This window comes from Physeter macrocephalus, chromosome 2 (assembly GCF_002837175.3).
Source record: "Physeter macrocephalus isolate SW-GA chromosome 2, ASM283717v5, whole genome shotgun sequence".
Taxonomy (NCBI): Eukaryota; Metazoa; Chordata; class Mammalia; order Artiodactyla; family Physeteridae; genus Physeter; species Physeter macrocephalus.
In genome coordinates, this window is record NC_041215.1 from 136,212,648 (window position 1) to 136,235,475 (window position 22,828).

Consider the following 22,828-nt stretch of genomic DNA (forward strand, 5'->3'; position numbering starts at 1 on the left):
ACCACACACACACACCACACCACACACACACACCACACACACCGCACACACCGCACACACCGCACACCGCACACACCGCACACCGCACACACTACACACACACACCACACACACACCACACACACCGCACACCGCACACACCACACACACCACACATCACTGACCACATAGGGTTGCAGGCAACAGAGCAAAAGAGACGATGTTGGCACGAAAGCTTTGTAAACGTCTTGTGACACCGTGCCGGGTCCCCAGAGCCCATCATCCTGGAGGCCTGTAGCAGGTCGCTCTGCGGGCTCTGCGTGGCCAGCGGCACCATCTAGGGGGCCCTGCTTCTGTCTGCGCCCTCAGCTCAATCGGAGAGAAGGCTCCCGAGGGAAGGCCTCTGGCCTCGTGGTTCCGGGGAATCGCGAGCCCAGCCCTTCACCGCCCCGAGCAGGCGGCGAACGGTTACCGCGAAGGCATCCGGTACGCCATCGTGACGCTGTCGTCCGGGCCGGCCACGGGCAGCCAGACGGGGTCCTGGAGGACGTGCTTGAGGTGCTCGCTCTCCTCCCTGTCCACCTTCGCTTTCGCTGTGCGGTTACTCTCGGAGGAGTCCATGCTTCCAAAATACGTGCTGGTGTGACTTGTGCTGCCGCCACCTTTAGAAACACAAACATGGCCGGTCAAAACCCTGACTACCGCGCTGGCCCTGCACGCCGTGCTCCTGTAAAGGGACGGCAACATCGGGGAGCTGAAGCCTTTTATTTGGTGACTGGTGCCTGCGTTGGTGGATCTTCCCTTCTCCTTCCCGTTCTTGAATTGTCTGCATAATTTAAAAACGGGCTATCAGCTGGTACCATGGAGGTGCTTCTCTCCTGGGGAGGCCCCGAGGAGTCCAGGTGGGGCTCTATCTTAGAAGCCGCGCTCTTGGCTCCCAGGCTCACGACCTCCGGACTAAGCCAGACCACAGAGAAGCTGCCCTGTGAGTGGCAGGCGGCTGTCCCGGAGCGCTTCCCGGCAGGCCTCCCGCAGGGAGAGGGGCCCGCTCACTTCAGGGAAGCGGGGGTCTTACAGCCCGGGGAGAGCGTGTGCGCCTCCCGTGGGGCGGCTCCAGATCACACCTGAACGATCCTGGTCGGTCCGCACGCTAGCTTCTCACCAGGGCATCTAACTCAGGGAGGCGAGCCACTGCCAGCCCTCCTGGCACACCCGGGGAGCCCCGGGGACAGTCCAACCAGCGCCAGCTGGGGTGGGGGGCCTGCAGTGCCGCTGAGGTCGAGAGTGGCGGGCAACAGGGAACTGGGCCGGGCCGGGGCTGCCGTCCGCACGGGTGGAGCGGGGCAGGAGGAACCCAGCTGCCCGTCTGCACTGCCGTGGGCTCCGAGGAGCTGCTCGGCGTGCAGCTGGATGCCTGGATGTCGGGGCCCAGGCTGCACCTGACGCGGGGCCCTGCCCAAGTCAGCCTGCGGCTTGGGGTGACTGGCTCCCTGGGGTGCAGAGAGTCAAGGACACCCAGGTGTATCACGTGAGAATCTTGCAAGCACACCTGCCACCTCCCACCCCGCCTCGACTCCCAGGCGCTCCCAGCACCACCTACATACCTGCCCCACTTCTGGACGCGTCGCAGCCCAGCGAGCCGGGGCCCAGGGAGCAGGAGGTGGCGGAGGCCCCGCTCCCGGACGGGGCTGAGCCCGTGGCCAAGCAGAGGTCCTCGTGCAGCAGGAGGCGGAGCGGGCCACTGGACGTGGACAGGGCGTCGCTGCTCTGGGCGTCCTTGGGCTTGTCGCACTTTGGGAACAGGGAGGAGACACCAAGTCAGGTGTCTTGTCTGCACCAGACTCTCAGGGACCCAGCGGGTGCGCCCTCCTTGGACCGCTGGCCCTCCCTTCCCGTGCCACATGCACAGACCCCGTGGTTACTGGGACCACAGTGAGACTCTTGGTGGTGGGATGGATGCCATCTAATTAAATTTACTTTGGGGAGAGACCCACTAAAGACGGCAGCTCTTGGATCCCTGCGGGGGAAGCCTCACGCCTGTTCCTCCGCCAAGGCGGGCAAGTGTCTTCTGCAGCACCCCAAAGCCGCTCCTCGCAGAGGCGGGCTCTGGCTTCCCGGCTCCCGCGCCCCCAGAGCGGGGACGGGCTTGGGCATGAGGGGCGCTTGGCCTGGGAGCGCCCCAACCCTCCAATCCTTGGCACCCAGACTGTAGGCCCGGGAGTCAGGAGGGCAGCAGCCGTGCTGGGACAGCCAGCCTGTTCCCACTTGCTCTCCCAGGAGCTCGGGCAGGGGAGCCCCGCGCAGCTCCTTCCTGGGAGGGCCTACGCATCACACTGCCTCAGCGGATGCGACCACACACCGAAGCTCTCAGGACACAGAAGCATTAACTGGAAATCAAACTACAACTTCATTAACCGAGTACACGCCAACGCCCCTGAAGACCTGGGAGGAGGCACCCCCGCGGCGCTGGTCTCCGGCTCCCTCCTGGCCCTGCTCCCTGGCCGGGAGCGCCTCTGCTGCCAGCTGCCCTCCAAGGAGCCTCCGGTCTGACCTTTCACCTGACTGTGCTTTAGCCTCCAAGTATTCATTGAAAACTTGGAGGCCCGAGACGACGGGTCACGAAATGACCTGTGGCTATTCGGACCCTGCATCCGCCATCAGACAATCAATCTCCCTTCTTCCCTTCAGATCCCAAGGCAATAAAAACTGGTCTACTCTGAGAGAGTCTTTTACCTGGAAAATGTTATTTCCTAGCACATGTGTTTATGTCGGAACTGAAATGGCTTGGTAGTGACCTCAGCGCAGGGCCACCTGAGGTGAGGATGTTCGCGACCCGCCGCGGCGCCCGCGTTCGCCGCCTGCCTTCGTGAGACAGAGGGCACCAGGAGATGCTTACGGGCGGCGGTGCCTCGGGCTGCCGGGCCCAGGATGAGCCAGGCTTGCGGTGGGGCCCCGTGGGCCCTGCGGCCGCAGAGCCGCCCTCGGGGGCCTCGTCCAGCTGCAGCAGGTCGAGCTGCAGGGGCGAGCTCCCGCGGGACAGGAAGAGCGGCGGCGACGTCCTGCCTGCGGACCCCGCGGCTGAGGGCAGCGCGGCCCGGGCGGCCACGCGCGACCCGGGCGGCCCACGCTCTGCCGGGGGACACGTGTGCGGCCGTTTGGGGGATGAGGTCCGACCAGGGAACTCGGGCTGCGAGGCAGGAATCACCTCGGACGGCAAGCTCGGCTGGCCGGGGAAGAAAGCGGGGGGCAGGCTCAGGGGCACCGGGGGGAAGGAGCAGCTGGGTAAGACCAAGGCCACGACCGGGGCCAAGGGGCCGGCAAACGACGGGGGCTGGACGGCGAACTCGCGCTGGGTGTCCGTGGGCAGCGCGAGGCTGGCGTGGAGAGCTCCGGGTGCCGCTGCCACGGTCCCCGGAGCTGGCACTACCCCGGCGGGTGGAAACGCGGGCAGGGAGTAAGCGGGCACCGGGCCGGGGAAGGGCATCGCGGGGCAGCTGCACTGGGACGTGTCCGACGGCGACCAGGCTGTGGCATTCAGGCCCACCAGCGGCAGCCGCTGGGGCGGGGGCCCCCCGGACCCAGTGCTCCCCGAGGAGTCTCGAGGCTTGACCCGTTTGGACTTAAGTTTTCTGTTCTTCCCCGTTTTTTTCCAAGATGAATCTATTCCAGAGGTATTTCTTAGTCCAGGAGCAGCTAAAATAATGGGAAAACAACAAGAGTTAAAATGTAAACATTATGTTATGCTTCCTGTTACGTCAATTCTCAGAGATCTGTAGAACCTCAGAAACCTGAAGGCACCTCCCAGTTCAACAGTCAGTCCCACGCTCCCCATCGCCAGCCTGGGGATCGTGGGGCCGCCACCCGGTCTCCCCGGATCCTCAGTGAAGTGAGAAAAATCAGGGCAAAACGTTAGGTTTTCATAAAACTGGATTCAATCCATTTAAAGGACCACCTTTGTTGCAAGATCACATTCCTTGCTTTCTTCTCATACTAAAATGCCGTTTCTTTCATGAAGTAATAGTGATAAGCGGTATCAAGAAGGTTTTATTTGTCCAAAACAGTAAGAAGGCTGGCAAGTCGACGCTATTCCCCAAGAGCGGCTTGTGAAACCTCAAAGGCAGAACCACTGATCTCATCTAACCTTATTTGTCAATGTTACGAGCTCTATCACTGCTGTTCCTTAAAAAGAGACGTCTCCTGCCTAGAAAGCTTGGGATTCCAGCCCAGTGAAGCCAAAGGGCCGAAGGAACACTCGCCCTTGGAACCAAGGTCCTCCTCTCTGACGATGAGGGTTGCTGAGAGGGCCTTTCTCAGGAGGCTGGAGGGGCTCCACCCAGTGACATAAGGGACCCTGGGGCATGTTCCCCCCACCTCCCCTGGGCACCGGCCGGCGCTGGGAGTGCTGTGGGCTCGGAGGTCATGCCGAGCGGGGGTGGAGGGTGGCGTGGGCAATGGAAGGGTCCCAGGAACCTCAGCTTTTCCTCTCCTGTCGCAGAGGGTAACTCCGGGCTCCTGCAGCAGGTGTGCGAGGACATCCCCTGCCGGCCGTGCCACATGCTAAAGGCAAATGGTCCAGCCCAAAGCAGACTGCTAAGCGGGTGGAGGTTTTGCCATTCAGCCTCTCTGCCTGGTGTTCTTCCTACAGGAAATCTGTCCCCTACTGGGACCTGGCGCTACAGCACTGGGCTCCTGGGATGCCACACCAGGGTCCGGGCAGGGCTGCTGTGGACAGCTGTGCAGTCTGTGCACTGCACGAAATGCGCAGCCGAGGGGGCGAGAGGGGGCTGGAATTCTGCACCAAGCTGGGGCTACGGCGGCGTGGGCACTGTCTGCTGGTTTCCACAGGGGTTCCCGATGCGCTGGCAGTAACCCTGGGTCTGGGGAGGAGGGGGAAAGGAGGAGAGGAGGAAAGATAAACTCCTTAAGGAGCGTGTCAGCCTCTCACTTCGGGGACATTTGTGTCTGCCCAGAGACCAGGGGGAGTTGCGTCCTCGTAGTGTGTGTGCCCTGGGCTCACTAGCCCTCAGCTCTGATCCCTGTGTCACGGCCTGGGAGCCCAGGGAAGTGGCGGCATCTCTGATCAGCTCAGCCTTGTCCGTGGGGCCTGGGAAGGTGGCTGGGGGTTGGGAGCCAGGCTCCTGGACCAGAAAAGGGGCAGGGAAGCTCGTCTGTTCCACTTCATCCCTTGCCCGTTGAGCACCTGATGGCTCTCAGCCTAAAGGGCAGCTTCACGCACCCCCGGGCTCTGTCGGGCTTGGAGTCTGCAGCCTGGCCCTGAGGCCAATCCGCCAGGAGCGTACTGCTCGGGGGGAGAAGGGCACCATTCCCTCCTACAGTGTCGTCCAGGGCTCCCTCCTCCCTCAGGGGCCTGACACCAAACGCCCCGTCAGTGCCGTGCTCCTTCTCTGGGCGGTGCATTAGCCCAGCTGGTCCTCTGAGGGTCCTGTCTGGGTGGGAAGCTGGGGTAGGGTCTCTTGCTTCTCAGAGTCACCCAGGCAAGAAATGTCTGACACGGCAGCATTGCAACTGCCCGCCCTGCATTCCACAGGGGGCTGGGCTGGGACTGTCTCCACTATTTACAGCACTGCTCCCTTGGGAACACAAGGTGACATCCTTGAGAGCATCACTGGTCCAGTTCCAACAGCTTCTTACAAACCCACGAGTCCTAAACTGGGGACATTTCGCCTTCTGAAAGCGGCACTAGACTCAGTAGCATTAAGAATAAAGTTAAAAAATAAATCCGCTTTCAGTTCAGGTATTACCTCTTACCTCTTTCACTCGACTGCCCCTTGGATCTGTCCTGTAAGTAATAATGGCAGCGAGACTGGAAGACATTGAGCTTTCTTATTTCTCTGAACTTGAGCAGGAAGCTCTGCTCCTCCTTCTGGGTGTGGGCGGCCAGCACTTCCTTGGTGAGGCCCAGCTTCCGGAAGGGCTCCTGCTCCTGGCCGAGGCCGCGGGGCAGCACGGAGCCCGCCGGGCAGGCCAGAGACTCGGGCCCGCTGGCAGCATCTGCCACCGTCTCTGTAACAGAAGACGCACAGCTCTCATCTGCAAGGGCCCTTCTATTTTAAAACGACTGAAAAAACACATACTGCACCTACGAAGAACAGAAATTGTTCACACGTAAGACTCCTTCACGATGCCCACAGCGTGGGGATACGATTCCTTCACGATGCCCACAGCGTGCCCACAACATGATGTATTTGTTTAGCTTTCTGAGAAAGTGAATGACCAAAGGCAAAAAGCAGGGGTAGGAAGCCCCAGTACCCAGGGGGCTCCGGGATCAGTCCTCTAAACCGGGGCACCTCGGGGGTTTTTCAGCCTCTGACGCTGAAGACACTCCAGGCTGTCTTGTGCTTTCAGAGCGCAAGAGGCTAAGGCTGGTGCACGGCCTCATCCTGGCTCAGGACCACGGGCTTGACAGTGTGGCCAGTGGAACTGCGGGCGCAGACAGGATGGGGCGGGTGGGGCCACGGACCATCCCGGAAGGGGCTGGACGCTGACTCTCTGACGTGTACGTCTGCCCTCGTCACGCCCCTCTTCCGAGCAAAGAACGGATTCAGGATTCGTTTTACTCGCGGGGTCTGAAGGACAGCTCAGCGTGACGCCCTTGGTCGGCCTGCTATTAGACCCGTACTGGCTCCTGCCCTCAGACGGGGAGGGCAAGGCTTGTAATCCCATCCGAGGAAGCGGGCTGGGGGGGCGGGCTCGTCCCCAGGCTTCTCTCGGCACCAACGAAGCGGGAGGCCTGGGAGGCCCCTCCATATCGACACCTGAGCGGACACCTGTCCCAGGTGGAGCCAGAGCGCAGCGAGGGCAGGACAGGGGTGGCCGCCCCCGCCCGGCACTGCACAGATTTCCTGCACCCCTCTTACTGGGCTGTGTAGCTTCTTCCACACTTGGATAAACTTAAAGAGAACCCGAGGACGGCAGTCAAAACTTCTCGTCTCTATCGTTCAAGCCGGCCTTCTCCCGGCGTCACCCAGGGAGCAGCGGACATACCGAGCTCAGGCCGTGGCCTCTTGTCGCCCACGTGAACCATGGTGCTGCTGTAGCTGCACTGGCTGGTGAGGGACACCGCGCTCTGCGCCTTGCTGGGCAGCGTCAGCGAGGTCAAGTGCGTGCTGATGTCCGCGTGGCTGTTCCCCTTGGAGGGTGATGCGCTCTCTTTATAAGGGAAAATGGAAGCAAGACACAAAAACGTGATAAAAACGAACTGTCGGGATAAGCCGCGTGGAGGCCTAGGTGGTGCCCAGTACCGGGGGCAGGGACGGGGGCAGCTGCAAGTCTGCACACGTCCTGGCAGGTGACGCTCTGTCCTCAGGTGTTTATCCACGGGGGATGGCGGAGAAGAGGAGATTCTGAAATGGGAACGCCGCCGCCCTGACCTCCTGAGTCCTCTGGGAGGAGGGAGGCGGCAGGCGGCAGGTGACTGCGGCGCCCTGGGTCAGGGCCTCTGCCGTGGGCCTGCGGGGAGGGCCGCCCGGCAGCCAGGAGCCCGTCTGCTGAGTGCAGGCAGGCAGGTGGCGCTCCCTCCCTGTGGGCTGGGCCAGTCCCCACCAGGGCACGGCTGTCCGGTCGCCTGGGCTTCCGCCCACAATGGCAGACCCCACTTCTGATCCTGGCGGTGGCCACCGGCAACGCCCTCACGTTTGAAGGGCCTGAGGTCTCATCTGACTCGTGGGGTCACTGACCCTCAGAGGCCAGTCCTCCTCTGAGACGCCCAAGCATGACAGCCCGAGAGGCCCCGGCCTCCAGCAGCCTCACAGGATCCTGCCCTCAAAGTCCAGAACCACCTTTATCTCCAGCTCATAAGACTTTCTGAGCTACTTTGGTCATTTAAAACACAGCCTAGGGCTTCCCTGGTGGCGCAGTGGTTGAGAATCTGCCTGCCGATGCAGGGGACACGGGTTCGGGCCCTGGTCCGGGAAGATCCCACGTGCCGCGGAGCAACCGGGCCCGTGAGCCGCAACTACTGAGCCTGCGCGTCTGGAGCCTGTGCTCCTCAACGAGAGGCCGCGACGGTGAGAGGCCCGCGCACCGCGATGAAGAGTGGCCCCCGCTCGCCGCAACTGGAGAAAAGCCCTCGCGCAGCAACGGAGACCCAACGCGGCCAAAAATTAAAAAAAAAAAAAAAAAAATCCACTTTGAAAATAAATGCAAGGTTGTAAATTTGATAATTATTGTTATGCTTCTCTTTATGCACAGGAAATACAAAGAGATCTTAAAATTACATTAGTTACTCTTTTCAATAAAATCTGCCTGCCGATGCAGGGGACACGGGTTCGGGCCCTGGTCCGGGAAGATCCCACATGCCGCGGAGCAACCGGGCCCGTGAGCCACAATTACTGAGCCTGCGCGTCCGGAGCCTGTGCTCCGCAACGAGAGAGGCCGCGACAGTGAGAGGCCCGCGCGCGCACCGCGATGAAGAGTGGCCCCCGCTCGCCGCAACTAGAGAAAGCCCTCGCACAGAAACGGAGACCCAACACAGCCAGAAATAAATAAACTAATTAAAAAAAATAGCCTATACCCCAATACCGTGTCCCTGAAGCCACTCAGAACCCTCTTGGAAGAAGGGGCTCCAGGACCTCAAATGACGCCTGATCCCACCAGAGAGGGTCTAAGTTATCCCGCAGCTCACAGCTCAAACGAACCAGGTACCTGCGGCATGTGGCCCGGCGGCGCCCGCGGTGGCCTTGCGCTTGTCGCTGACCTTTGGTGTGGGAAGGTGTGCCGGGAACTCACACTTCCTCTTCAGGGTGGTGGCCTCACTGCAGCTCTCCAGGTACCTGTGGGCGGGTGACAAAGGGCTTCATGTAACAGAGAACCCCACGGTGTGAGCAGCTGGGTGGGGAGGGGGGCCAGAAGGGCCGCACCTGATGACGCTGTCCAGGCAGCTGATCTGCTGGTAGGAGCCGGCGAGCGGGTTCTTGAAGGCCGGCTCCTCAGGAAGGCCGGCCTCGGGCAGGCTGGCCCTGGAGCTGTCCTTTTCCGTGGCTGGAACAGCTTTCATCTGAGCCGGGGAACTGCTTTGCATTCCTGGAGGAACGACAACATTGTTTTTTCAGTTAATCCTTGTTTCCCCCAGAGCACACTCTATACTTACAAATCACTTTAATTCTACCTAAAGATAAGGCTGGGGCCTCAGAATATGCTTCACGGACGCAGAGGCCCGGTGACAGCCTGGTATTCGTGCAGCCCTGCTGAGCCAGCACTGCTGTGCCGTCCGCAGGGGGGGCTGGGGGGTGCGCTCTCTGCAGCACTCGGTCCGGCCTGTCCCCAGGGTCAGGGACTCAGCAGTGGGAAAGGTCAGTTCTTCACTTGAACTCCTGAAACTCTCAGGGCCAATAAGATCACAGGCGCCTTATGGTCAATCGACGCTCCCTGCCTTGGGGAGGGTCGGTCTTTTCAAACATGTCTTGGCGGGAATAACAATTATAACAATAATTGCGGGCAGTACAGCTTTCCGCCTCTTCATCTCACCACGCTGAAGTCTCACTAAGGAAATGCTGGATCATTTGTTACCTGCAGCAGACTTGTTCTTTTGTTCTCCAGATTCATCCGGGTAAGGACTTTTGCTTTTGACCTTGTTCCCATTTTTACAAATCTCCTGAAAGAAAAACACATCATTCACCCTGGGAGACCCCCGCAGCCTTTGCCCCACCCTGGAAAGAGAAAAGCAGGATTAATCCCAGGGCAACAGAAGCAAGTTCTGAATGAGACCTGAGAGGCAGAACTAGATACAGCAGATTTTACGATTCTGAAGAAGAAGAAGTAAAGGGAATGGCAGGTTACATTTTCTTCTGTCTAACCCTAATCCTACAGTTAAGTCCTCACTTTTGTTTGATTGTCCTGTTAAATAATTTTCACCAGAACCTCTAGCCAGTCTGTGGCTGCCTCCACCCTTTCGAGGTTACACAGCAAGTCCCAGGTGAGCCAAGTTCAGAGTAGCCAGAAGCAGGTGAGGTCGGAAAGGCTCGGCCCCAGCAAGGGCTGTTTCTAAAGTGCTCAGACATTTGAGTCACAGATGACAGACAGAGAGGGACAGAGGGGCACGTACGGCTCTCCTCCGGCAGGGGTCCTCCTGGCCGGTGCACTCGCTGGAGGAGGTCTGGCTCGGGAGGTGTTCGTGGGACCCGCTGCTGCCCAGGCTCCCGTAGCCGCTGGAGCTGCTGGGTGGGACAGGCTGGGGAGACAGCCACAGAAGGACTCTGGGAGGGCCGCGGTGCGCCCGCCTTCTCTCGGAGGCGCCGCGACCTGCCCGGGGGCCCTCGGCGGGGACCAGGTGGGGCCGGGCTTGGACCCAGGGTCAGGCTGCAGTGCGCTCCCGGGCTCCGCCCACGGGGCCGTCCCGGATCCCAGTCCCCGGGAGACTCCACCGACAGGGGGTCCACGGCCACGGGGCTTGGGAATAAAACAAGGTGCCTGACAGCTCCCATAGCCCCCGGAACCGAGAAGCAGGAGGCCACTCCTCGTGGGGCCCACGTGCTTGCAGGAGTCTGTCTTGAGTGCTGTGTCCCCAGGGACAGGGAGGGGCGTCCTCAGTTCCCCCTGGGGCCAGCGCGACGTCCCTCCCCCTTCCACCCACGGGGGCCACGTGTTGGCTGGCGCCTGGAACGCGGGGACTGGGCTGGGGTGCAGGGGTGCGCCCTTCAGCCACTTGCCCAGAGCTGTGGTTCAGACACAGACGCCCTGAACGTGCGAGGCGGGGGGCAGCCCCCATGTGGGCAAGGCCCACGCGGGTGGGACAGAGACCAGCACCACGGGCAGCAGGGCGCAGCGCAGAGCTGGAAGGAGGAGAAGGGCCTGAGAACGGGGTGGGGTGGGGGGGCGTGCGGCAGGCCTCAGGGCAGCTCTGGGCTGCCTGCGGGGGCAGGAGGGAGGGTGTGCAGGCAGCCCGCCCACCTGCACCAGCAGCCGGTGGATCTGCTCCGTGAGCTCCTGGGTGCCAGGCTGCAGGGCCTTCTCCTCCCCACGCGGCTGAGCCGAGAACACGTCCTCATTCAAAGGCCCCCTGCGTGGTTTTCGTTTGTCTCTGTGAGTCGGGGCCCCGCCCTCCTCCCTGCAGACCCCCGGCCCGCCACCTGCCGGCCCACCACCTTCCTCACCCCCCCACCCCCCCACCCCCCGCTCACTGCTCTGCCTGAACGAGGCCCGGGCCCCCCAGGGGGCAGGGGGCAGGTCAGCACAGGTACGCGGTGGGAGGTGACCTGGGTCCTGGTCTCCCAGCCCCCCGGGGAACTGCAGCACTCACACCCTGACTCTGTGTCTCCCGATGATGAAGGAGATCTTCCTGCTCCACGGGTTGATGAAGCTGGACCAGCTGGTGTCCAGCGTGATGTACTCCCCGTTCCGGGCACGGAACCGGATGGGGGAATAGTCGAAAGGCTGCCCGCCGGACTGCACGACTAGGAGAGCGAAAACAGAGTTCAGGGCGTGAAGAGATTCAACGGGTGTTCGCGGTACAAGAAAAGACACGTGGAGATGCACTTGATTCTGGAATCATCTGAGAACTTAGGAGATGCCAATACCTCTTCAAAGCCACCACCTTCAATCCCCCGTCTTGCAATTCAAAATTGCGACCGGGGGCTGTTTGCGGCGGTGTCCTTACATGTTTTAGGACACACTTCCCTGCGAGCCTCACAGGTCTGCTGCCAGCGGGACGCTCAGTGTCACCTGTGCCGGTGAGGCCTGGGCTTGGTGGGGACGTGTGTCGTCCAGCCCCTGGCCTGGGCAGACCACCCCCATACCCCCCACCGCAGCTGACCCTGTCTCTCCTCCTCCCGCCTGCTGGCGAAGCCAATGGTAAAAGATGAGAGGCCGAGGACGACTCTCCACCAACTGACAGCGCCAGGACTCAGGCAGGAGGCGGGGCACCCCTTGCCCGCAGCCCATCGGACCCCTCCCCGTGGGCGCCGACCTCGGGAAGACACTCCCAGAGTGCACTAGCTTTGCCCATGCCCCCAGGATGGACCGTGAGAAGGGCACCTACTCTTTTTGTGGATGGCGACCATCAGGGGCCTGTCGCTGGGGTGCAGCTGCACGAGCACAGGGGTCTCGATCAGGTCCTGGGGCAGGTGGCCCAGGAGGGGGACCGCCCTGCAAAGCAAGCGCACACAGGGTCACGGCTGCGCTTCAGGACACGAGCCAGGACACAGCCTCCAAACGGGGCAGCCGACCATCTCCAGGAACGAGTCCGACTCCAAATCCCCCAAAGACCACAATTGGGGTGTCGTGCTAAGCAAGAAACAGTCAGTCTTCTAACTAATTAGCAAACGAACGCCGGCAGCATCGCGAGGGTCTGCGATAGGAAATAAGGCCCTGCAAGAGCCTGCCCGTTACAGGCTCAGAGCTTTAGCTCTGCGTCTGAGCTCCTGAAAGAATCAATCAGGACAATGCTGTTTTCTTCTCCTAAGACCTTTTTCGTGTTTTGTGTCACTCGTAAGTTCGGCTAGATGTGGCCTGACATGGACGTCTTTTTTTAACAAGTTTGCCGGCACCAGGAGAGCCCCGCCCGTGTGGTCTTTTCCAGCTCAAGGTGCTCTTCTGCTCTAAGTGTGGTCACTGTGTCCGGCCCAATGGACCGCGGCTCCCCAGGAGTCGCCACCACTGGCTGGGGACCTCCGCCCTGTGCCCGTCAGGTCTTCCCGGGAGCTGCTGTTTTGCTTTCTGGGCAAGGTCTCGCACCGAGCTCCCGCAGTCCCCCTTCGTCCCCTCTGCGTGTCCAGCACCCTGTGCCAGCTCAGCGGCCGCCCCCGCTCCTGCGCTGCAGCGCGGCCTTCCCCTTCCCAGGCCCGTCTTCTTTCCTCCCAACAGCTGTTTCCCCAAACCCTTCCGCTCTGGTGGAGGACGTCCTCCTGCGTCGCTAGAGCGAGGGCTGCCTGTTCTGTGTGGGGTAGAACTTCCTCCTGGGCCCGGCGCCATTCTTGGATTCCCTCCTCCTTGTCTGAGGCATGCTCTCTGGGCCTCGTGTCTCCCTTTGGACAGGACGTGCAGAATGTCCCTGGTCAAGGGCTGGCCGGAGGAGGCGAGGGAGGCGAGGGAGGCGCCCCGGCCAGCCTGGGCTCGTGGGCTGGGCTGCCCACGGGGCTTTGCTGAGGAAGGCTCTGCAGCCTGCTGGCCCGTGACGACCTGCCCACCAGCCCTCCTGCACACAAATGAGTGGACACCCGGGGTAGCTGCAGACAGGAGTTCTTAGTCTTTCGGAGGAATAAAAATTATCCTGGGATTGCTACACAAATGCAGCTCCCAGTCCCCCGCCTCCAGGATCTTGTGGGCAGGGCTGGGTGGGGCTGGGAATCTGCACCTCGACGCCCGCCGTCCCTCCGGAGATCCCGCCGCAGGCGGCCGGCCCTGCTCGCCTGAGCAGTCAGCGGCCGGTGGAGACTGATGGGCCCTGGACGCCCAAGAGCAGAACTTGTCCAGCAGGCCCCGTGGCCTGCATCCGAGGGGGCACCTCGCGTCCCCAGACCAGGTGCGGGCAGTGAGGAGGTCCTGACCCCCCACGGATGCCACCGCATGAAGCCCAGCGTGTTTCCCGTGTGTCTTCCCAGGAGACTTCTCCCCGATCACTGCCGGCAGCCGCGGCATTCTCTGCGTCTCCGTGCATCTGCCCAGGGGCCGGGGAAGTCACACGGGGCCCCTGACCCGACGCCAGAGAACCCGGAGCCCCTCAGAACGGTCAGTGCTCCCGACCCCAGCGGGGCCGTGGGCACCAGCTACAGCACCCTGGGTGGCAGGCGCGGGAGGGGAGTCCGAGTGGGCTCTGGGCAGAGGTACGGGGCGGCCCCCTCCCTGTAGCAGCCTGTGGCGCGCAGGCTGGAAGGTGCACTTGTGCTGGGGTCCTGCCGAGGGTGTCCTAACGCTGCCCCAGGCACACGGCCCCTGGTTGAACCAGCCTTTACTCGTGTGTCCAATTTTTGAAACGGGTTTATTAAACAAGGTAATAAAGACAGGCTCAGTTAGAACGATGACCAGCTCCTAGAATGCCCCATCTACACAGCGTCCATACCTCAGGAGGTTTTTAGTGTAATTCCATAATTATCTCATTGTCTATGTATAATTAAATGTTTTAGTGGATTATTACACATAACATGCAGCCTTAGCTTTAGCTAAACAGCTTCAGCGTCAAAAACATGAAAATTGATTGAGCTCTCCTTAGTTATTAAGTAACTACCAAGGTAATGCTGAAACACAAAATATCCGGGGAGAGGGGGCGAGCGGCTGACATAAAGGATGCGATACCGACTTCAAGGCCAGGGCCGCGGGAGAGGCGAGCGCTGGCAGGGGGACGCCGCCGCATCGCTTACCTTTCGTCCACGTCCTGGAACAAACAATTTGGCGAATGTGTGGTCGTAAAAATTCTCTTTTCAGGAGGGATTCTAGGGGCTGAAAGAAAAGAATTTTGCACAGATTTCTGATTCTAAGACATACGTCCTTTATGTAGTCATACGACAACTACTGGAAAACACCACGTGCTGATCGATTGAGAATGATGGGGAGCCAGAGAAAAAATTAACAGCGGGCTCTGAATGACAGAGCGCGTCCTGCAGGGTGAAGAGCAGCCCCTACGCTTGGCGACCACCAGCCAGACTGCTCAACTTCTTCGTGGACCAGTTTTAGTCTAGAAAGCTAGGAATTGCCATGTTAGCAGAACCACGTGGTGAGGTTTAGGCTTCTTTCAGCAAAATCATGCTGGAAGGCCGTCTGCATGATGTTTAAGATCCAACAAGAGTGAACTGAACAAATTATTTTTTTTAAAGGAGTGAAGTATTTGGATTCAAAATTCTCAGCAAACGTCACTGTACTGGGACTTCACAGTTTCTAAGGTGGGCAGAGGTGATAAGAGTAATTTTCATAGAGGAAGTCACGTACGCAGAATTTTCCTCAACTACCAAATTCATGGACAAAACATTCAAAATTCCAAAATTTTTCATTCTGGAAGGAGGCTCTGATCATTTTGGGGGATAACTTGCTGAGATCTGAGTAACCCCTCTGGGTCTTCACTGAATATTTAGAGGAGAACGTTCTATATGTGGGAATCTATCAAACATCTGAAAGAAACTCATATCCCTAAAGCATTTCTATCACTTTTAAGAAATGCCTTTTAAAAAAAGACATCATTCACCACTGAGAGATAATTATAAATACAATTAAACCTGGACTAAACTGGATCCCTGTGGTTCAGGAGTTACAGATGGCCCTGCTTTCAGAGAATTTTGAAATCACGTGACTTGCTGAGTCGCCATGGTGAGGACCTAGGTTCCTGGCCAGGTCTTGTGGCCAGCGCGAGGCCGTGCCACAAGAAAGTCTATGAGGAGGGGCTGCTGGAAGGATACAAGCAGCGTGGCAAAGTGCCTTGGGTCCTTTGGGAGGGGGTGGCCTGAGGAGCCAGCAGGTCCAGAAAAGGACACCTGGTGAGGTAAGCCTGCTGGGATGACTGGGTTTCTACAGGCAGAGGTGGAGGGGAGGAGCCCTAGGGGAGGAAACAGCAGGACAGAGACTGGGGGTCAGGGTAACGCTGGGCTCTGGAGGCTCCACAGCTGGTCTGCAGGAGCCAGGCCGTACTGGAGGGCGGGACACCCAGCAGGAGGTGGGACGGGCCAAGGTGAGCAGGGAGGAATGCCCGGCACTTACTTCTTAGGCGGTGGCTGCTTTGCGGTTCCGCACCTCAGAGGCCGGGGAGTGCGAGGACAGAAGGGACGTGGGCCCTGGACCCATCAAGGCTACGTGGACGGAAGGCCGTGGCCAGGGAAAGGGGAAGGCACCCACGGTCCAGCGACGGGCTGGACCCGGGCGAGAGATGCCAGGGCCCGGAGCCTTTAGCCGACAAGGAGAGGTGGTTGGATGGGATTACAGGGAGGGCCAGGTGACAGAGGTGGGTGCTGAGTCTCGAGGGAGATGGAGGCTCTGCCCGAGGCTGGGGAGAGGCAGGGGCCGGGAGCCCACCTCACACACATGTATGTGAACCCCGGGAAGAAGTGAGGGAGCGGCCTGGGCCAGCTGTTACCTTCGTAGCCCGAGTGCACCCTCTCTGCCAGCAGCACGCAGCACAGCTGGCTCTCGGTGCCCTGCCGGTCGCGCACCTGGGCCAGGTAGGGCGTCATGCGGAACGGGTGGTAGCGGATTTCGCTCTCGTGGTTTTTGCCGACACTGCAGAGGAGGGCATATGAGAGGTTTGGGATTACGACCGAAGGAACCATCCTTTATTGCTGGTCACCTCTCCCCCAGCAGCAGCTGTTATGTCTCAGCAATCCTTTTATTTAGTGCATGGACGCCTGCAGAGCAGAGCCAGGCCCCTCACCTGGGGACCCAGGCCGAGCCGGACGTGCTCCCTCGGTCTATGGTCTGTGCCTCCGTCCCGCCCGAGGGTCTGGAACCCCCAGCCCCGCTCCTCTGTCCTCACCCTCAGATGTCCGGTGACAGTGTGGGGTCAGCTGGAGAGTCACCGGCCTGAGCCATGGGAGCTTCAGGGGCCCTTCTCTGGAGTAGTTTGCATCTTAATTGGGGAGAGGATGCTACTCCAACAGTGGGGTCCCAGCCCCAGCTTCTGAGGGGCCAGTGTCTGGCCAGGGTCCCTCCTGATACCGCAGCTGGGTGCTCGACTGGTCACTCGATTTGGGGCCAAAAACCTGTTGGGAAAGCTATGGGGCTCTCCCTGAAAAAACGTACACTCGACCCAAAGGCCCCACATGCTTCCGGGGTCCTCGCGGACCCTGGGGTTCATGCCTTCCCAGGTGGGGGCTGCCGGCCGGTTTCCCGGGTCACGGACGGCAAGTCCGGGCTCCCCAGGCTGACATTCCCCCCACGGAGCAGGCAAACCGCTCCATCGTTGACCAGCCTTAGTATCTCGTGCACACTTCAAACACGGCTCGGGAATTCCCTGGCAGTCCAGTGGTTAGGTCTCGGCGCTTCCACTGCCGGGAACCGGGTTCAATCCCGAGTCCGGGAACTAAGATCCCACAGGCCGAGTGGCGCCCCCCCTCCCCAAACAAAACAAAACAAAACAGAGCAGATAACTCTGCTTATGGAAATGTGTTTTCACGCGGACTTTTCAGGAACGCTCATGCTGTGTGGCAGGGATGCTCCTGCAGCACCTCAGCCCCAAAGAACGGGGCCTGGGCGGGCTTGTGGCCTCGGCTGGCGGCATGTGGAGGGCACCCCTGCACCCCCTCCACCTTTACGAGAGGCCCTTAGGATGAAAAGTCTGTGCAATGAAATTCAGGAAAACCTGGGCTTACCTGACGCGGCAAAAGAAAGATTTCTCCTCCATGCATTCTTGAGTAAAAGAGTCTAAAAGAAAAGGCCCCAGTCACTCACCCAGTTACACCACTGACCAGGGACAGTGCTTTTATTTCCCACAGACCAGGCAGAAGCAGGAGAATCAAGAGTCAAGGTGTGATGCAGATTTACCTGGCACTGAGCAGAGCCCTTAGGTTAGAGACCTTGTACCACGGTTCTGACTACGGAGAAATCTATTTCATGAGCGTGCGCTCACCAAATTATGCCATGCTAAAAGCGCTGCTACAAACACACTAACCAATGACCAATTTAACTGTGGAAGACGTACTGACTGACGTGCAGAATTTTTGCATATAAAGCCCTGGACGTTTCAAGCTACATATTTTGGGGGATATTTAATTCTAATAGAAGCAACTCAGGGCATTTCACAGCTTACATCAATCCTTTTCCTAAATATTAACTTACTTTAAAATTTAAAATGTCTAGTAAAAACATGAGTTCGACTGGGTGACCTCATCAGAGATGACGGAATGGTGTTTCCACAATAATCACATTTTAGAAAAAGAAATCTTAGACTTTGGTCTTTCACGTAAAGCTTCCTCTACTCAAAAGAAATGAGGAAAAGTAGATGATTGCTGGTTGGGGAAAATGATATAAAATTTCCGGCCTGGAAAGGTGACTTCAAGAAGTCACCTGGTCCTTCTTTTCTATTCAGACAAAAATTCAGTGGCAAGCAGCCTGGGGAGATGGCGCCGGCCTGTTCGTGCTGTGACTCCACACGCAGAGCTGCCTCCCTCCCTCCACGCGGTGACCCAGCATTGACAGGTCCTAGTAACGTGCACCACAAACTTTAGTGATCTGACTGCACAGCCCTTGGGCTGGGACTTGGGGAGAAAGCAGACAGCTCTACCTCTGAAACGGGAAGCGAGTGTCTCCTCCTTTAAAGAGTCAACCCTAAAGCCAACTGCGCTTCTGGCCTCGGGCTGTCTGTTGTCAGGGAGGAACAGCTGCTGAAAGGTGGCTGTGACAGTGACGGCCCCGCTGCCGGCTGCCTGGGAGCAGGGGGACGCGGGGAGCCCCATGGCCTGGAGGGACCCAAGATCCAGGAGGTGGTGACAGTGGGCTGAGGAGCGTTTCGACGTGAGCAGAGATGCTGACCCAGGAGCCAAGGACGAAATGGGAGTCAGCTTTGGGTGACGCGGCCAGGGCTGGCTCCTGGTTAAGATCATGACTGAGGCCCAGCTTTTCTGGGGTGACTCCCGGCCCTGTCCATTTCCTGCTCGTCCCTCTTGGCTTCTCCTCTTTGGGTCCATCTCAGCTCCGAGCAATCAGAGCCCAGCGAGGGGCTAATGACAGTCTAGGTGCAGGTGGACAGACGCTGCAGGACTTACGCTGTCGGCCACCTGGTCACTGACAGGCCTGAGCTGGTGGGGACCCTCTCCTCTCCAGTACCTTCTGCCAGGACCCCGTGCCATGTTTCTGCTAAGACGTGTCTGGTCAACCGGTCCCCTCCTGCACCCACTCACGCGAAGGCCCTTGCTGGTCACGAGAGAGCTTCCATGCCTTCCAGACGCAAAGTCTCCCCAACCATGTTGCAGGAGGACAAGGACACACGACACTTGACGGTGAGAGCCCTGTGGCCAGGAACGTGGGGGCGGGTGGGGGACCCGAGGTCCGAGGAAGCAGCCACCTGGGCGCAGACTAGAGCCTGAAGCGCCTGGAAGGCCGGGGTCTGAGCCCGGGAGGGTGGCACGGCCTCTGGCGGAGGTGAAGAGCCCCCCGCTACGCTGACATCGTTGCACCACCCGCAGGGAGCCTTCCAGATGTACCTCCGTCCTTCCCCCGACCCTGCAGCCTCATGTCCAGACCCCAGCTCCGATCAACTTCCTTTCTAAAATGCCTGACATGTCTTAAAATCTTCTGAAGCAGTTTTCCGTTTCTGAAATTTAGGAAAAGACTTTTTTCTCTCTCTAAATGTATTCTGAGCAAACCACCTTTCATCTTGCACCTGGGACAGACAGGGCAGCCTCAGGCCCCTGCACGGGGGCCTACTGCAGGCCTCCAGCGGAGGGGAGGCGGGCAGCAGTCCCAAGTCGGGGGCGGCCCCGCCCGGCCCCCTCCCCACGCTGCCTGTGGAGAGGGACAAGGCAGCCCGGGCGCGGGGCCCTCACCTGCTCGGCGGCGGACACCCCAGGGCGGCAGCTTGCACGGCGTGGTGCAGCTGTGGAACACGCCCACGTCCTGGGGCGCCAGGAACTCCACGAACTTGGCGTCGTGGAAGGTGCCCCGCTTACAGCGGAAGAGGGAGACCACTTGGTCAGAGATGTACAGGATTTTCCCGGTCACCAGGGACACGGCCGCGGCAAACATGTCCTGGAATGGAGAACACGATTCTGGTGAGGCCGGGCTGGAGGGGACTGGACAGGTCACCTTCCCCCGAGGGGCAGAGAATCGGGGCCGACAGACGGGAAGGGAGCAGGACGCGTGAAGGGTCAGGGGAAGCCTCTGGGCCCCTCTCCTCAGCCCTGACAAGGATAACTCTGCTTCCGCTCTTACATATCTTGGGGTCCCGGGGGGATGTCATCCGAAAACACCCATCAGGGTTCCACTGCCAAAAGGAGCCCCAGCTGTGCTGATTCCCCGCGGCTGTGTCACCTGCTCGGTCTCCGGGCATGGAGCTCCCTGGCGTCCAGCCTGGGTGATTCGGGAGGGGGGAGGGGGCCTCTTCCTCTCTCTCCCGGGGCTCAGGGCTGCCTGGGGGGCTGGAGGCCTCAGGCCCCCTGGCCCACCACGGGCTCTCCCCACGCTGGCTGGCCCTCTGAGCTCGGGGCGGGGCTCCCCGCGGGTTGAGCTGCAGGGCGGGCACGGGAGGAAAGAGCCGGGGAGGCCGGCGGGTCCCGTTCTGCAGAGGCCGCCACCGCACCTCTGGGTCCCCACCTGCCCTCTGGTTTCCTCTCATTAATTGAGAACCGGGGGTAACTCCCTCCCCTTCCCCAGGCCTCCAGGGAGGCCTCGCCTTTATGGGTTGCTTAAAAATGCATGAGCTTGTGGAGTCTCCCGACGTGCCCGCCCCGCGCGGGCCCCGCCCTCGGTCAAGGGGGGCTCGCGCACACGCCCTCGGGGGGTGCGGTGGGGTCAGCGCAAGAGGACGGACGGCCTCAGAGAACAGCACAAGGCGGGAACTCGGGCGCCGCTTCGGAATCCCTGACTTACCTTCTCTTCCTTCAAGGAAGGAACTCATTTCCTGAAACTGCCAACCCTGCTGCTATGAAACTGAGGTTCCGCCGGCTCCCCTGGGTGAAGACCTCGGCCACCTGAGCTGAGCCTCCCGGGTGAAGACCTCGCCCGTTAGGACGCTTACCGCGTTCCTCCCGGTGAACTCGGAGGTGACGCTCTCGATTTCTTCCACCGTGAGGGCGGGCGCGCGGGCGCTGCGGGGCTGGTCCTCACCGGACGCCAGCAGCTGGTAGTACTCCTCGTTGGCTGCAGGCGAGACCAAGGGGAGGGCTGAGGGCGGCCCGAACTCATGGCTGGGGCGCTACCTTTCTCATGAGAAAGTGGGCACAGAACACAGAGAAGTGTGAAGGCTAGACAAACAGAAATCCGGGATTTTGTTTTCCCTGAAAAATCAGAAGGCCCTTGATTACAGAAATTTTTAAAACAATAAAGACACGTTATTTTCGATAACACGGCCACACGGTTCTACCTAAGCCCCACTTTCCCCAAAGGCCTGTAACCGTGACGCGGCACCAATGTTTCCGCGTAGGACAGCCATGGCAGCCCCCGCATCTGCCCCCTCGGGGGTCAGACGCTCCCATCCGGGCAGATCGACTCTTAGAAACACCGGGCACGAGGAACAACCCTGCTTCAGAATGAAGTGTTCAGAACAGAACTGAAGACGAGGACCGCTCATCACGGGACGCCCCGTACAGGGTGACAAAGCTACCTCCACCCAGAGGGGAGCCCTCAGGCGAGTGGAGCCCGGGGTGCCCGACTTCAACAGCTGAGCCGTGCTGAGGTGACCCCCGGCGGGGGTGTCCCGGGCCTGGTCTCCGGGGACGGGCTGTCGGCAGAACGGCGCACTGGAGGTGCCGGTGCTCCCTCCGCGCCGTGCGTTCCTTACCTGCCCCGGAGACAGAGGCGCCTGCGTTTACCTGAGACCCAGGGAAGGGGCCCCAGCTCAATGGAAGGGCCAGCCACAGGAGCCCCTGAAGGAAGACCACACGCTATTGGAAGTTACGGCAGGGACCTGGCACCGACTGCAACGTGAGGTGTCTGCGCTTGATGACACAAGTCCTTTGGAATCTGCAGTGTTTGTTGGTGGATTCCTGCACTGCATCTGTGACGAGTTCTGCACACGCATCTCAGGTGAAAGCCTCAGTCGATTCCGCTGACCGGCTCTGAGAGCTCTTACGAGTTCTTCCACCTAACAGTAAAACCCGAACGGACCCCCAGAGGGAAGCAGGACCTGGATCACGTGGGTCCTGTTACTGTGTGCCTGTGACGGAAAGGGGGCGCCTGGTCCCGCCTGCCCGCCTTCCTGGTGCAAAGACCACCACGATGGAAATTCACACATTTTTAGAAAAACGAGAAATGAACTGCCCAAGGTCTTGAATCTGGAGCAGTTCGAAAATACTGTCCTTTAAGGATGAGATCAGGCAATACCCTCCTTGTATCTTCTCCTTTTTTTGTTGCTGTTTCTTTCCTTTTTTGCCCCTCACATTATTTTTTAAAGGAGGGGCAAGGCCTCGGCTAAATGCTGGGGGCTATTCACGTCGCCAGCGTACACACACGTCACAACTCTCCAGCCAGAGCCTGGAAGGTGCTGGACACTCCTGAACGTGACCTGACCCCAGCCCTGGGCACGAAAGCTTCATGTTGTAAATAGGTTTCTTTTATCAGCTGGTCTCCTACCTGCTTTTTTTTCCTCTAAAAGAACAACAGAAAACTTCCGATGAACTGAGATTTCCAACCAGCTGAGATTTCATCAGACTTCCCCAACTTCCTTCTGCTACTTCAGGACTGAATTTTAGAAAATCAGCACAACTGAAGCTCTAATTTGGGGAGACGTGAAAGTGACTCCTACAGGTTGGAACAAACACATGAGGCGGACGTACCTTTCACCTGCTTCACACTCCTCAGGGCGTGCTTGAGGGTCAACAAGGTGCTGGCCTTCCCCTTGGCCCTCTTGTCCGCAGGGAGGTGGACCTTCAGCTCCTTCAGCGTTTTGATCAGCTCTTTGTGGGCGTCCACTTTGGTGGACTGCTCGCTGCTACGGAGTTAAAGAAAGACGTCAGGACCCTAAGTGCCCTTTTCGGAAGAAACGTGCCTCTGGTCCAGTTTCTCCACCAGGGCGTGAGGACACCGCGGTCCACGTGTTCCTGGGTGGGCCTGCAGGATGCAGCAGCCCCCAGCAGCTGTGACAACCACGAATGTCTGCAGACATCGCCTCGTGTCTCTAACGGGGAGAGGAACTGCCCGGGAGAACCAGTGCTCTGACCCAGGTGAATGCTGGAGGGTGTCCCTCCCACCTGCTGGTCCACCCACAGCCCGGCCAGCAGGCCCCACTGCGGAGCTCTGCCCACCCCCATCTCAGACAGAGACG

The 22,828-nt window shown here is 59.7% G+C and overlaps 1 protein-coding gene across 6 annotated transcripts in view; it reads right to left on the bottom strand.

The window, feature by feature from the left end:
* PER2 (period circadian regulator 2) overlaps positions 1-22,828 on the bottom strand; it is a 43,014-nt gene that overhangs the window by 7,425 nt on the left and 12,761 nt on the right. For 2 of the 6 annotated variants that reach the window (XM_024124725.3, XM_028483150.2), the window contains 18 exons: positions 22,341-22,495; positions 20,585-20,706; positions 19,395-19,596; positions 17,223-17,274; positions 15,992-16,134; positions 14,292-14,370; positions 11,975-12,081; positions 11,237-11,390; positions 10,888-10,996; positions 10,043-10,168; positions 9,508-9,592; positions 8,859-9,021; positions 8,644-8,771; positions 6,985-7,149; positions 5,749-6,003; positions 2,876-3,672; positions 1,584-1,770; positions 452-641 (listed from right to left, as the gene is read on the bottom strand). In XM_024124725.3, the coding sequence (XP_023980493.1) occupies positions 452-641; positions 1,584-1,770; positions 2,876-3,672; positions 5,749-6,003; positions 6,985-7,149; positions 8,644-8,771; positions 8,859-9,021; positions 9,508-9,592; positions 10,043-10,168; positions 10,888-10,996; positions 11,237-11,390; positions 11,975-12,081; positions 14,292-14,370; positions 15,992-16,134; positions 17,223-17,274; positions 19,395-19,596; positions 20,585-20,706; positions 22,341-22,495 (3,219 nt within the window). The other 4 variants (XM_028483157.2, XM_028483165.2, XM_028483159.2 and 1 more) reach the window with 4 other exon arrangements.